Source organism: Vipera ursinii (genome assembly GCF_947247035.1).
Source record: "Vipera ursinii genome assembly, chromosome: 1".
Lineage (NCBI taxonomy): Eukaryota > Metazoa > Chordata > Lepidosauria > Squamata > Viperidae > Vipera > Vipera ursinii.
Window position 1 is genome coordinate 212,825,191 of NC_139512.1, and position 15,950 is coordinate 212,841,140.

The window sequence follows — 15,950 nt, forward strand, 5'->3', positions numbered from 1 at the left end:
TGAATTGTGCATAAGACCTATCTCCAATTGCTTTCTGCTGGCTTAGTAGAATAGCTGTTTAAGACATATTTTAGGATTGCAGGTAGCCAAGAAATTGGCAGTGCAAAATCCTGCAATTTCTACAAAAGGGTCTCCAAATGTGTTCAGTAATCTCTAAGAATAAGTGAATTTATACAGCAGTAATACCTACATCTACTCAAAAGTAAGCTCCAAGGATTGCAATGTAATAGAAAACAAATTTAAGAATAATCACTGAGAAGCAAACTGTATAGGTCTGTACTTCTGTGCATAGGTTTCTACTTTACCAGATTAAAATGGGAATTCAGTTAATATCTTGCACTATTTTTTTCAAGTCATTGCCAACATGCAGCTAGCTAATAATGCCAGAAAAAAGTCAGATATTTAGAAGAATATGGAATGAAACATCAGGACTGAGAGATAGTGATTTAAATCCTCCAAAAAAAACAAAAACCCTATAGAATGGCTTTTAGCCTATCACTCTTGGAGAACCTAACAAATTTCACAAGCTTACGATAAAAAGAGAGAGAGAGAGATCTAAAGAATTAGAAATAACCAAAACTTTGGGGCTGGGGTGGAATGGGGGTGTGGAGGGCACTGAGGAAACTTATTCTAGTGATATATACACTCTTCTTAGAAAAAACGTAATGGTAAATCAGCATTCACAACTTAAAAGAAATTATATGAAAGACTTCATGTAGGAGGCAATGCCAAAACCTCCTTTTTCCTCTTACATTTTTCAAATTGTTCAGTTTTAAAGCCTTTTCTAAAACCAAGCACAAAAGTTAGGAATTCAATACTTTTAGCTAAGTGCAAAGTTTCTTTTATCTCAGGAGTTAACGGAACTATCGAAAATAAAATAACACTGAAGTCTTCTTTAAAGTGACAGATTTCTCAACTTCACGAGTTTCTCTTCCTTGTGCTATTCACATCCTGATCTTGTTTATCTTGCAGATGGCATTACAATCTATAAGCTTTTTCCCCCTAAACTAATTAACTTTCCTAGGTAGCCAGTGATTTATTTTGTCTAAATTTCAAGAGACTATTACATAGTTGTGAAAATAACAGCACATCAACATTTGAAACTTTTAGACTACAGTCTTATGCATGTTTTTCTTTGAACAAGACCTATAAACACAGTGGAGCTCATTTATTTAATTTATTTTAATTCCATTTATATCCCACCCTTCTCCGAAGACTCAGGGCGGCTTACAAGGTTAGCAGTAGCCTTCATTCTATGTATATGCCTGCTTATTAGGGCTTTCACACACACACCCCAAGCGGCATTATTACAAAGTCAGCTTAATTGCCCCCAACAATCTGGGTCCTCATTTTACCTACCTCGGAAGGATGGAAGGCTGAGTCAACCTTGAGCCTGGTGGGACTCGAACCTGCACTAATTGCAGGCAGCTGGTGTTACTCCCTAATACGACTTTCATTTTTCTATGCTAAGATACATAATATCAAGAATCCCACTTGATTAATCTAATGAGGCAAGTATATTGTTTCCCAAAGTCATTAGATGCTTCTAGAAAATTCACAAGCAGAATTGCTTCATCTTCTCCCCCAGCATCATAGTGAGAGATATCTCTCTCAAACATAATGGTTCCATTTCAACACTATGTTGAATGCTAACTGATAAATCTGTCTTTCACTGTAAATTTGTCACAAAAGATTTTAACTATTTAAGCGAAAACCCATAACCAAAAATATGCTGTTTTTGAGATGAGGCAAGCGGAAATGTCAGAGAATGGAGCATACAACTAGTTTCAGAAAAATTACTTTCAGCTTTTAATTCTGCAGTCTCCTTGATTTTGATTATGTCCAGTTCTATTTTAATGGCACACTTTATTTTATTCTATTTTTAATATATATATTTTTTGTTTTGTGAGTAGCCAAATAACATGCTTGTGTGTTTATGTAGCCAGAATACCTTGTTTCTGTTGAATCAAGAAGGTAGGCACTAGGGACTTCAACTGAGTACCTTTCGTACAGAAACCAATGAAAGATATGTAATTAAATTCCTTAGAAAACACAACTCTTTCTCCTCTTATAGAGAGAGATTTCCGTTTTAGGCTTCCCAAAGGCCATTTTTATATTTCGCTATGGCGTAACCCTATTCCGTTTTTCCTCTCTCATCATCTGCATGCCTGGCAATTTTTATATTAGATGCAACGGATTATATTTCACAAAGGATTTCCTATTTATATTTGCTTTTAGACATGCAATCCTATGGACGATTACTCAGTGTTCTGACATTCAATGGGACTCAGCTCCGAGATAAGTATACAAAGCTGTAATCTAGCACCGAATCAGACTCAATCAAAAACCTCTTGCGATCTGTACAGCAAGGCAAATCTTCCTCCCGGTACCTCAACACGACGGTTCCCCCGCCCATACGCGGACAGACAAGGCAGCGACTTCTCCAAGTAATAGCGCCAAGATTCGTAATTCGGTGAGGCCTAACTGCGCTTGCGCGAAATCATGACGTCCGGAAATGGGCTGGGGCAGAACTATTGATCGAAGAGGAAACACATTCCATAATATTATTACGTCATTTCTGGTTCTCAGCGGGATATTAACTAGAAATAGATTTGGAAACCATAGAGCAGCGTCTTTCGGTCCGTTTTCTTCTGAGAAGTGACACTACACCGAACGCGAGTCTTTTGTCTCTCTAGCCCAGGGGTCTTCAAACTTTGCCCTTTTATGACTTGTGGACTTCAACTCCCAGAATTCCTCAGCCAGGCATGCTGGCTGAGGAATTCTGGGAGTTGAAGTCCACAAATCATAAAAGGGCCAGGTTTGAAGACCCCTGCTCTAGCCAATCGCCAGGCGTGGAACGCAATTCGACGTCATTTAGCTAACGTTCCCCGCCAATGGCGGCTTTCGGGCCAGAGCCAGCCATCTTCCATTCGTGCAAATCGGCCTAAGAAAGCGAAACTGCCGGAGCAGTTGGGAAATGCGCATGCGTCCCTGGCAGTCTGCCCAAAGATTCGGGCGCGCTTCGGCTGCGGGGCTCTCGAGAGGAGCGGTGCGGTTTTGGAAGAAGAAGGGTGGGGGTGGGTGGGGCAGGAGAAGGGCCCCCGCGCTTGGCGGTTTGCCTGAGGGGAATTTGCCCAACGGGAATTTCGGCAGAATCTTCCCGAGGCTTCCAAGTAAGGGCGCGAAGGACGGCAGCCTTTTCAGGGCAGCCCCCAAAATCCTCTTGCCCTGCCCGAAAGGGGCTGGGGGAAACGAATTTGGCCCGGGGGTGGGTGGGGGAAGAGCTGGGCCCGAAGAAACCAAGGGAATGGATTGTAATGGAGCTCCGTCCTCATGCCAGTTGCATTTTGCTCCCTGCAGGTGAAGGGTAATTTCTCCTGCGCTGCGAGGACGGAAAAGGCGGTCATACGTCTGCTCGCTGAACTCCAGACGGAATGGCTCTGCCCGCCCTAGCCGTCTAAGATGGGGGAAAGGCGTTGCCTGCCAAGGGTCGCCTTTGCCCAGAGGATTCAAGCGAGGGAAGAAGGGGGCTGAGAAAAACGGGTCGGGAAGAGGAGCCCTTCCCCCGAAATTATCTCAGGTACGCGGCTCCTCGGCTTGTGCTCTGCCTGCCGCCTATTGCAGAAGACGAGTTCCCTCGCATCCCTAAAAGTTTGCACCCAGATACGCTAGAACTAAACCACGATCTAACTTTGGGAGTGAAGATGAACGAGCCTGGCCTTCTGGTGGTTGCTTGGAGTTAGTCGCCGCCTGGTAGGACGGAAGTGGAAACGGGTCTTTTCCCCCCTTTTTTTTGAAAGAATGAAAACAAGCTTCCATCTTTCTTTTTTTCCTTAACAAAGGAAATTTTCTCAGCAGGAGAAAGGTGTGATTTGAAGCAAGTGAAACCATTTTTTAAAATTTGGGGAAAGGATTTAAAAAGGATTTGGATTCTTTGACACACACGCGCGCGCGCGCGCTTCTGCTTTAAGCCTTTTTGAGACGTTCTGAGGTGGGGATTTCCTAAACTTACACAGGGATGTCAAACTCAATTTCATGGAGGGCCGCATCAGCATTGCGGTTGCCCTCAGGGGGCCGGGTGGGTGTGGCCTGGGTGGGTGTGGCCTATTGGGTGGGCGTGGCCAGCTCTACATCGTTGCCATCAAGGGTGCCTATGGGGGCCTGGGCAGGAGTGGGACAGATCTGAGGGTCTCTGGCAGGAGGAGGGTCTCTGGGCCAGGGCCAAGGCAGTGGGGGCCATTCCCTCACTGTTTCCAGGATGGCTTCGCGGGCCAGATCCGGCCCCCAGGCCTTGTGTTTGACATGTCTGCTCTTACAGGACCAAGTAACACGAAAAGCAGTATAATGTCAGATTTCCAATAGTCCCATTTGTTGTAATGGGGGCAGTATATTTAGGCTATGCCATAATATAAGCTTCATTTAATTCCATTTATATTGCCATGCCCACCTGTTACTATTAGTGTTGGAAGTTAATCAGGATTGGGGTTAGTTAATACTTGGATGAGAGACTATTAAGGAGTACTAGGAGAACTAGTGCTGTAAAACTAGACAGGAAAGCTGAGTAAATATGCAGCTCGCTTCTGTTTGTTGTCCAGAAAACTACATGGACGTGTTCGTGAAATCACAGGAGTTGAATTCAACGTGAAAGTTGAATTACGAGTTTTTCTGTCAATCTTTAATTAGAAGTAATCCTCCTGTCCGTTTTAAAGGTGATGCTCAATAAAAGCATCAATCTATATCTCTATAAATCAAACTAAAAGAAATTTAATAAGATAATTTAAAAGGAAGCCAAAATTCTGTAAAAAATTAGCCCATCCAAAACGCCCCAAGAGACTGAGAAATAAAGCTGTTTTAAACACAGTTTAATTAAGAAAATTAAATAAACTGCGAATGGAATTATGACTGATGCGAGACATTTTCATATTATAAAAATATAGTTTTCAAATATTGAAAATGAAACTGATTGTAAAAGTTGCAGACAGTTCAAAGGGACTGGGTACCAAACCTAGCTTTCTGAAGTCTTGGATAGCTGCAGGCTATTTAGTAATATCACAGAAAAGTGGTATGGCTGGCATTTCTCAGCCGTTTTCAAAAAATTAGGATTTTAACAGGAATAGGTGTAAGAGGCATATGAGAGGCAGAGCACTCCCATTTCCATTATTTTAATCAAAATAGTCCCTTCCCTTACTAAAATTGTTCTTGTGTGCATTTAAGTGCATTTTAAAGGTGAGAATCTGAGTGGGATATTGGTGCTCCCTACCTCCTCCAAAATCTGAAGAAAACTACTTAAATTATACTGCTAAAACAGAATTATTTACTGCCAAATTTCAGGAGTGACTCTAGGGGGGAATATAAATTGACCATTTGGGGGCCGCTACAACAAAATATGCATACCGATTCATAGTTCTTTAATTGTTTTAAAGAACTTATTTTTCTTTAAATTTATGACTTTTCTGTTTAACAAAATGTAATTAAAATGTATCCCTCTTTGTTCTTTTGGAATAATTCCTGATCTTTCCCTCACTGGGAATTATACAGCCAGAATTAAACTCTACAGGGGGCCTTTAATTTTAATTCGGCATTTATATAGCAGTTCTTAAAATTGTTCCACTCAGTTCAATTGTATTACCTTTAGCTGCATTCTGCCGGGGTTTTTTTACGGTTATGCATGGAGTGAGATAACTTTTGTTCAATTTTTGCTTTTAGTTATGGCAAAAAGAAAAGAAGACTGTTTTTCAACACCAGTATCCAACAAAAGAGCTAGGCAAGAATTCATAGATAGCTCTGATGAAGACCTTAGTGACGAATGCTCACAGCTGCAGAGTGGCAGTAGTTCTGATTTGCAACCGGTAAGCTATAAGTGCAACGATGTAATTTTGAAATTATCTTGAAAGGAAAAATGAAACAACAATCTTAAGTGTTAAAAAACCCCTCAATTGGTGAAGTGATTAGCTATCAAATTAATCATTTCAATTTTTTATACATTTTGATTCAGCAGTGAGCAACTTGTGATTCTCCAGTTACTAAATTAAAATTCTAAATATACTTTACTATTAGCCATGTGAGCAAAGGCATTGGGGCAATATATGCATTATGACAGTGTCAAAGAGCAGGCTCTGTAACTTAGTTGGATGTCTGTGCATACTGTGCGGAATCATCACTCATGTTTTAATTAGTTATTAGCTGAACTGAAAAAAAAATGACAATGGCATTAAATGCCAGGATTCAACTGCTGATATTTAATAGCAATAGCACTTAGATTTATATACCACTTCACAGTGCTTTATAGCCCTCTCTAAGCAGTTTACAGAGTTAGCATATTGCCCCCAACAATCTGGGTCATGCCATTGTTTTTTGGCTTTGGTTTTAGCCTTGACTGTCCATTAAATTTTAACAGAAACCTAGACTAAAGTGAATTTTGGAAATCATGTATAATTCGTGTTTGAATGCCATGCTGAGAGTTACACTCTGAACAAGGGGCCAGCAGGGCAAAATAAAAAACTACATTTTGTTAATGTAAATTTCCTTATGATTACTCTAGATTATATTTCTTCATTTTTTTCACATTAAAACTTTATTAAAAACTTCATTTTTGTCTTCCTAGCATTTTCTCGCAAGTTCAAGGTCTGCATTTTCCAGATCAACTGACTGTTGATATATTGGTTGTCTGCCTGTCACCAGAACCTGACATTTGCTGAGGGAAAGTGACTGGGCTAAAATCACCAAGCCAGCTTTTATGACTGAGGCATCACTGGAATTCGTAGTCTCTTGGTTTCTAGCCTTAACCACTAGATCTAAGTAGCACACATTAAAATTGCATCAACATTTTTAGAAGATACCTTTAGAGCTGTATTCAAGGCTTTAAGGGTATACCAGTGATTATGGAGCCTTAAAAGCAATCTGAGAAAGGGAAATATAGAATGATATGTTTTTAGACTTGACATACAGTATTCTCAAAAATTTAAAAATGTTGAGGATTACAGTGCCAGGTAAAAGGAAAATTAGAAAGCTCTAATATTTCTGTTTTGAGAGTTACATATGAAAGGGCAACTGTTGTAACCATATATATGTTGAAAAACATTAGAGGAATAATACAATCAGACAGAATTGTTTCCAAGGTTTCTGTCACAATAGGGATTTTTAAACTCTATTGGGCCTTCCTGGTGGAATACAGTTTCCCACCCAAAAAATATATGATAAGGCTTGTGGAGGGAAAGTGTGACTGCTGACAAAACACTGGCCTTTGCTTCACAGTTTCCTGTATAAGCATATAGTAAGCAGTTGTTATGCTACAAATTTTGATAATTTCTCTAATGCACAGATTAAAAATAAGTGATATATTTATTTTTGCCCAATTCTAATACCAAAGAAGTCATTAGGTTTTTTTAGAGGAGGTCACATGCATTCAGTTATTTTAGAAATCTTAGTACCACAGGGTTTCAGAACCATTCAAGCATTGTGTGCTGTCAGCATTGTGAGGTTTCGGGGCTTTCTCAAGCTTGTGTAGAAGAAATTTGTGATTGGATTTTTTTTAGCAATTAAAATATCTTTCTGATGTACTCATAGGTCTCAGGGGAAGTTGGAATAATTGAAAGTATCCAGTTGAAGAATTTTATGTGCCACTCTATGTTGGGGCCATTCAAGTTTGGATCCAATGTCAATTTTATAGTTGGAAACAATGGAAGTAAGTTGTAATTCTTTAATCAAAAACAATGCCATGGTGTTAACTTTTCATTTATAGGTATGCAGAAAATTTGTACTAAACATTCTTTTTTGTTTTAATTTGGATCTAAGCAACTCCAATAAGCACACTGCATTTGAAAATTCCAAATTGGCTGTGCTTTAAGAGAACAAATTTTGAAACAGTTTGCTTTGCTCCATTGGACTAAAGCTTACAGTATTTTGAGTGTTTGAAACATATGAAAAAAATGGAAGCATAAAGCAAGTTTTTGAACCCTGATTTTCTATCTAAGGTGTCCAATATTTTGGCTTGCCTGGGCCACATTAAGTAAAGAGGAATTGTCTTGGGCCGCATATAAAATATATGTTTGTTTGTGTATATAAATAACAAACTTCCTTTATATCTTACTATTTTTATTATATCTGGTGAGACTGCATTAATACCTGTCCAGAGCCACATGCAGTTGTTGGGCTACAGGTTGGACACACATGATTTAAGGGCAACAAGAATAGTTGAAATGACAGTGCATATGACTGCTGTCAACCTGCCAACTACTGGAAAGATTGATGAAGGGGGGAATTTTTTAAAAAAGGGGGAATCCATATAGGGAGCAATTGAAACTGGCAGCTATCACTGACAAAAGAACAAATAACTGTCCTTACCTTGAAATGCTAGAGCCAATGGACAAATGGCTAAACTTTTCATCAGCTTTCTTCAGTAAGTAGGACATTTCATGCAAGATTCTACAAAAGTTATATATTAAACTTCGTTGTTATTTGTTTCTTTTAACACTTTATATATAGATGCATAACTGGGAAAAAGTGTATTACTGAATTGCTTCAGTAGCATGAATGTCCATTAGAACAGGAGAAAGAGAGTGAAAGAGAGAGAAGGAGAAAGAGAGAGAGAGAAAAGAGTTGCTTGTTGTATACAGTCAGCAGCCAAATTGTCCCAGATTATCTTTCAACTTTGTAAACTCTGTGTCAGCGTCACAAGCAAGCCATAAGAGCATGCATAGATTGCAAAGACATAGGAAACTCGCCAAAGAGCCTTCTATCATTTTCAAACAAATTGAAAACCCTGTATCAACAAGTTGAACCAGAGCTCAACCAAGTCATCTTGAAAATATTATTTTGTAGGGATTTTTTTTAGCCTCTAGGTTTGTACTCTGTGCATGCTTTTATATTTTACTAATGTGAAACTTGTAACATGATACTGAAAATAAAAAAAATACTTCAGTTTCATCCTGAAGTTCCAGTCATCTTAACACAAGAGCTTGGAAAGAGCGCATACATAGCTAGACAATCCAACTTTGTACTACCACTCTGAATTTATAACCTCGCAATTACTAATACTTGTGAATGAAGCCCCCAAATACATAAAATACACATCTTTGAATGTGTAAAAAAGGTAAAGGTTCCCCCGCACATGCGTGCTAGTTGTTTCCCACTCTAGGGGCTGGTGCTCATCTCTGTTTCAAAGCCGAAGAGCCAGCGCTTGTCTGAGGACGTCTCCGTGGTCATGTGGCCGGCACGACTAGACGCCAAAGGCGCACGGAATGCTGTTACCTTCCCACCGTAGTGGTCCCTATTTTTCTACTTGCATTTTTACGTGTTTTCGAACTGCTAGGTTGGCAGAAGCTGGGACGAGTAACAGGCGCTCACTCTGTTATGCGGCACTTGGGATTCGACCTGCCAAACTGTCGACCTTCTGATCGACAAGCTCAGCGTCCTAACCCACCGAGCCACCGCGTCCCTTTTTTTGAATGTGTATGCCTGATCAGATTTTGCCATTGGTTACCCAGATCAGGAGCAGATCTGTTGCCTTGTTTTCCTTTGGTTCCTTCATATAAAACAGAAAACAATGTTAAGCAGAGCCTTGACTGCAGATGTGAGAGTGGAGATTTATTGGATGGCCCGGACCCTTTTTCCTGAATGCGACCTACTCTGTGTTCTTTAAGCAACCAAGAAATGGAGCGATTGCCATTATAGATCATGCTTCTTTCACCCATGAATCATACAGACTTGCAAGTATAAATATTGGCCCATCACTCAAGTTTTAAACTAGCGTACAAGTCCAGAAACTGGAATCGGTATTTTATTCCAAAGGGACTTTTTAAAAGGCAACTGGGCTTTCTTGTTTTTTTTTCCCTTGAAAACGTCTCACTTCTCATTCAAGAAGCTGCTTCAGTTCTGAAGAACTTTCTTGAAGTTCAGTTCCAAAGAAGTGAAGTGTTTCCAAGGGGAAAAAAATAAAGTCTGGTTGCCTTTTGACAACCGTGACCTGGATGATTGAGAATCTCCATGGTTTTCTATACTTTATTCAAAGTCATTTGTAAGAAGAGAACCAAGGGCAGAACCTAGTTCAGCATAACCAGCTCTGTGATTGAAAAAGTATAGTTCAAGGGCAGGAAATGGTAATAAATCTGAACTCTAATGGTCATGCTGTCCCAAGGTCAATTGCCTTGCGATGTCATGTATCTACAATTGCAGGTGGTTTGAATGGTGGGTAGTCAGAGCTCCACTGGATAAGGACATTGGGCAAGATAAGCTGTTCAGATTGATGGGAGGCTACCTGGTTGAGGTCTATTATTAGCCTTCCCTTAAGACCTCAAAGGAAATAGCCAGAAGCCTTGTGGCAGTTGTCCATAACAATACCTCTGGCAACCCACTCAACTGAATTGAATGAAGTACTAATAATACCATTTTACAAAGATTTAGTAGCACCACACTTAGAATACTGCATCCAGTTTTGGTCACCATATTATAAAAAGATGTTGAACCTCTGGAAAGAGTGCAGAAAAGAGCAACATAGACGGCTGAAGGATAAAACATATAAGGAATGGTTGCAGGAATTGTGTCTGTCTAGACCAGGGGTAGGGAACCTTGGCTCTTTTATGACTCGTGGACTTCAACTCCCAGAATTCCTGAGCCATCATGGCTCAGCATGGCAACCTCTCCCTTTCCCCTCAGCATGGCTGGCTCAGGAATTCTGGGAGTTGAAGTCCACGAGTCGTAAAAGAGCCAAGGTTGTCTACCCCTGATCTAGTCTAATGAAAAGAAGGACTAAGGGTACCATGATAGCAGTGTTCCAATATTTGAGGGGCTGCCACAAAGAAAAAGGGACCAATCTCTTTTCCAAAGCACCAGAAAGCAAGACAAGAAACAATGGATGGAAACTAATCAAGAAGAAAACTAAGGGGAAAAAATTCCTGACAGAACAATTAACCAGTGAAATGGCTTGCCTTCAAAGGTTGTGGGTACTCCCATCACTGGAGGTTTTTAAGAAGAGACTGGACTCACTTGTCTGGAATGGTATAAGATCTCCTGCTTGAGCAGGAGGTTGGACTAGATGACCTCCAAGGTCCCTTCCAACTCTTATTATTCTGATTTTGGTGCTGCTCTTTCCAGACCAAAACTACCCTGCCCAACCAGGTGTAGTTTATGGGCAATACATCTGATGCTGATGGTTGTAACCTGATGTGCCTTTGCAACATTAGTGTCATTGTTCATGACAACTGTGAAACCATGATTAGGTTTTTAACAGCCAGAGCTGTTCAACATGTCACAACACTCTTCTGCCCAATCAGTCATGGCCATCACCTTCAGATAAAGCAAAACTGAACTCTACCTTGTTCATGCATCGTGGAGGTGTTGGTAGCTACATTAGCAGATGTCCTTTTAATCTTATCCTTCCCCATCGTTCCTAGCGAAGGAAAGGTAAGATAATGCACCTTCTATCTTGGACTGGATCGGCTGTCTGAAGTGAAGTGAAGTGAAATGGATGTTTCTACTAGAGGCTGTTGCTCGCAGCAGTCATAGCGCTTTTCCTTCAGTACCTTTGTGGTGAAGGTAATTCATGAGAAGACCAGCTAATTGGGGCAAGTACATGGAGGAGGTACCGTAGTAGAATCTTGTACCCTCCACCATATTGAAGTTTGTATCTTACTGTCTTTGCATCATCCTACCACTTGCCTCAATGGTTATTTCAGCTGCTGAGCAGCCAGTTTGATTTTCTTGAGAGCAGTAGAGCTGCTGTTTGTTGGCATGGATTACCTAAAGAATATTTGGATGATGTCCAAACTTAATTATTTCTGAGACTGAAAGATACTTAATTTTCCTGCTAGCACTCCCACTCCTGCCCTTGGCTTCAGGGATTGTCCCGAGTTACTAAGAAAATGGAACAATACCCACTATTGTTTTAGATCGTGCTGGAGGAAGAGTCTTTACTACAGCAGTGTGTTTTCTGCCTTAGTCATTTTGTTACTAAATCCCAAGTCTTTTAGCTGTAGTCATTCTCTCCCTTCATTATTACATTTTTTTTCTAAAGTCTCCTCCTTCTCCTCTTCCTGTTTTTCTTAGTATCTTGTTTGAGAAGCTGCTTTTTTAATAATGGGGATGAGCTGGATGAAAGATTGAGGGTGGGGGCTAAAGACAAGTTCCTGTTTAAAAGGGGGGGAAAACGGTCTTTGTGTAGCAGTGGTATCACTGTTGGCTCAAGTTATATTTATTGCTTTCTTCAGGTGGGAAAAGCGCTGTGCTAACTGCCCTGATTGTAGGCCTTGGAGGCAAAGCCATCGTGACAAACCGAGGATCGTCCTTGAAAGTATTTGTGAAAGATGGACAGAGGTTAGTGAATTTCAGCAGGAGCAGTACTCAGTGTGGGGGAAGGATCTCTGGTCTTTTAGCTAAAAAGAGTCATTTTTTAGGCCGATTTGCAGTGCCAGGTATGGTGAAGGAACACCTGGAGTCTTTTAGGTGTGCTGCACAGTATACATACGTGATGATCACATAAATAAATTTTAATTATTTACCTTGAGGCCATAGAAAGATTTTGGTAAAGGAAAGACCTTACTCTCTCCACTATTGCGAGCACTAGCCAGCTGAGGGTGTGAGAAGCTTAAGTTCCAGGCTTGGAAAAATTGGAGGTAATCAATAGATAAGAAATCAGTAGAACCTTTTAAGTGGATAGTATTACTATTGGAGGGAGGACCTGTACTTTCCTCCTGATTAATTTTTGCTTGATTCTATTCTGTGTCTCATTGGAACACTGTATTCTATTTAGGGCATAGAATAAGCTTAAAATAGGAAGGAAAACTCCTATTTAATATTAGGAAAGATGCCTTAAATGAGATCAGTTACCTAGGACGGTTGGAGGGTTCCTCTTTGACGAATGTTTTCAACCAAAGACCGGATAGCCACTAGCTGGGAATGGTTTAATTTGAATTTGTAATTGAGCAGGAGTTTGCTCTAGGTGGTATCGTGTGTGTGATGCTGTATTCTGAAATCATATTCCTCAAAAACTCAATATTATTTTGTAATTAATAATTCATACCTATAACCCCTGTTCTTAATTTTGAGATCCTAAATTCCCTGGGACAAAATTCATCTCCACTGCAGGCAGTTAGTTTCTCCATATGGAGAAATGCACAAGGGGAGGAGGCGTTAGCACACTTCTTGCTTCTTCAGTTTGTTTTTAGATTCTGCAAGCATTTCAGCTATCTGGAAAAAAGTTTAGATTGCTTCCTTCAATTCAGGATTCAATGATGTGAGAGAATGGATAGGGGAAGCTATTCTCCACAGCTTTTTTTCTGGTTAATCTACTCTGGCTTCTGTTACTAGCTGGCAAAATTTTCAGCTGAGATATGCTTTGGATTCAATCCACCAGAGCTATTATAGCATTGGCTGTGTTCTTTAGGGAATTGCAGTGTGGATTTGTGTTGTGTTGCTATAAATATTCAGTCTTATATTTTGTATGCCAGCATTGTCTTTTGAAATTGCCACGCTCAGCTCTTTTTATATTTAACACCTGCTTACTCTTCTGCAGGTAAGTAAACTGGCTATTCTATCCATACGTAGGTACAAACTGTTAAGAAAAGCATCTTAGTCATATGAGCCATTCTTCACCTTCCTTGCAGTTAGTTGCCTTTGTGCTTCTTTCTCTGTTTTGCTTTTATTTATGACGACTGATGTTCAGTTGGATCCTTGAGCTGAGTTAAAAAATGGGGAACGAGGCTCAAACATGCAATTGATGAGCAGGGATCTGTTGGTTGCCTCTTAAAGCTGTAGATCAGGGCTCCCCAACCTATGAGCCGCAGCCCAGGACTGGGCTGTGGGCTCTTGGCCAGTGGGCCGCAGAAATGGCTGGCCGGTGCGCACACACATGGGCGTGGATTGCCCTCCACTCGCGCTAGTGCCTGTGGCCCCGTTTGCGCATGCGTGTGGGCGCGAACGGTGACACTAGCGTGGGATGAGTGTCCATGGCCTGTTTGCACATGCATGAACGGGCCGCTAGCCTGGGTGGGTTGCCCGGCCTGTTCGCACATGCGTAAACGGGCCGTTAGCCGCCACGTAGAGTTCGCAGCCATTCATTCATGCGCACAGTACCAGCGCATGCCACATGTGAACGGGGCTCCTAGTGCTGCGCCGGTGTGTGTGGCCCTGTGCATGTGTGCGCACACACATCAATTTTGAAACTGTTCTCCTACCCTCCGGTTCTTGAGCCCGGAAAGTTTGGAGACCTCCGCTCTAGATGTATGACCTTTCTAAATTAAGATCAGTGCAGTTGTTGAAAACAATGTCGTGATCACTTAAAGTACTGTGCTTATAAACAAGAAGCCCCTCAGTGGCAAATCATTTTGTGCTTCAGTTCTGCAGATGTTTCAATAACTCTGCGAAATCGAGGTGAAGATGCATTTAAACCAGAGCAATATGGTGACTGTATTACTATAAATCAGCACATAACCTCGGAAGGACATCGTAGTTATAAGCTGAAAAGCAGTACAGGTTTGTTTATATTTCACTTTCAGTTTTGAAAATGTACAGTACCTTTAGGGGAAAAAAGTTAAGTTGTACAGATAGATGTTAGTTAATGATCACTTGTTCAGCGATCCTGGGCATTGCATTACTCCCTCAGTCGCATGATCTTGATCCAAACACTTGGCAACTGGCTCACGCTACTGTTCCAGCATTCCATAGTCATGTGATAGCCATTTGCAAATTTCTCTGCAGGTTTCCCACAAGCATTATCAGTGGAGATGCCAGCAGGGAAGGTTGCAAGTCACTCCCACATTTTTTTTCTCCCTAAGAGCCCTGCTACAGAGTACGAAATAATACCAAAGTGCCCATTCCCAGCCCGCACATACATGTACTCCCCTGTCTAGTGTTCACCTCTCCTCTGGCTGCTTGTGAACTGCCTTGGAGTTGCAACTTCTAGCCAACTTCCCCATTGACTTTGCTTGTTGGATGCTGGCATGAAGTTGCAAGTCACCATCACGGGAGGTCCTTGCTTAACGATCCACAAATTTCACTTGAAAACAGCAGTGAGGAACGACCCCTGGAATAATCATTGCTAAGTGATCCAGTCATGTGAGGTCATGCTTTGCAATCTCTTAGCGATGGAAATTTATGTGCCAATTACTGTCATTAAGAGAACTACTTGTACTGAACTTCTAAAAAGCTGAGCTTGCGTGTTCTTTACTTTTTTCAGTAATGTGTTCTGTATGTTTTTAAGTTCAATATGTGGAGCACCCCTTCCATTCATTTTAATTAATTACGTGAATGATAAATTTGACGTACATGTATACTACACATTATAAGAGTCTCTCATGTCCCAGTAGCTTCTGGTGCCTGTCTTTAGTCTGCCAGGACTTCCCCCATCCCTGAGACACCCTGTGCTCTGCTTAACCCACATGTTCATTTCATGGTCACATCAGGGAGAACAGGGAGTGAGGGTCGCTAAGCAAGGCCGTCTCCCTTAACATCCATCATCATTTGCGATCTTCATGGGCAAACTCCATTACGGTCATAAGTTGAGGACTACCTGTAGATACAATTTTACTTACTGATGATCAAAATGCTAACAAACGTTTTCACATTCACGTTCTGTCCTTATGTGTTTCTGGGGCAATTATGCAATTTAAATATGAATAAATGCTTACAGAGTTACTGGGATGATGGATTATGTGAATGTTATGCTGCGGATAAAAATGTCATAGAATTACAGGATTAATTAAAGAGACTCTTTTCCCCAACAACTTCCAATAAATGCTGCCATTAGCAATACAGACACATTGACAAAATCATATCGGAGCTTCATGACACATTTGGTCCTATTTGCCTTTCATTTAAATTACATAGTGAAGCTCAGACAGTATTTTTCTTAAGTGGGTACATTCTTAGAAAGTCTGTTCTATTAAAAGGCTCTACAATAATATTTATAATGATACTTATTTATTTATTTATTTTAATTCCATTTATATCCCGCCCTT

At 40.7% G+C, this 15,950-nt stretch overlaps 1 protein-coding gene across 5 annotated transcripts in view; it reads left to right on the top strand.

The window, feature by feature from the left end:
- The first annotated feature begins 2,998 nt into the window (after positions 1-2,998).
- The window catches only part of SMC6 (structural maintenance of chromosomes 6), a 42,950-nt gene continuing 29,998 nt past the window's right edge, over positions 2,999-15,950 (top strand). For 2 of the 5 annotated variants that reach the window (XM_083350727.1, XM_083350730.1), the window contains exons 1-6: positions 2,999-3,173; positions 3,361-3,580; positions 5,707-5,849; positions 7,567-7,684; positions 12,204-12,309; positions 14,330-14,466. In XM_083350727.1, coding sequence (XP_083206853.1) covers positions 5,709-5,849; positions 7,567-7,684; positions 12,204-12,309; positions 14,330-14,466 — 502 coding nt within the window. In that variant the 5' untranslated portion in view covers positions 2,999-3,173; positions 3,361-3,580; positions 5,707-5,708. Of the gene's footprint in view, positions 3,174-3,360; positions 3,581-3,972; positions 3,992-5,706; positions 5,850-7,566; positions 7,685-12,203; positions 12,310-14,329; positions 14,467-15,950 lie in introns of those variants that run through there. The other 3 variants (XM_083350728.1, XM_083350729.1, XM_083350731.1) reach the window with 3 other exon arrangements.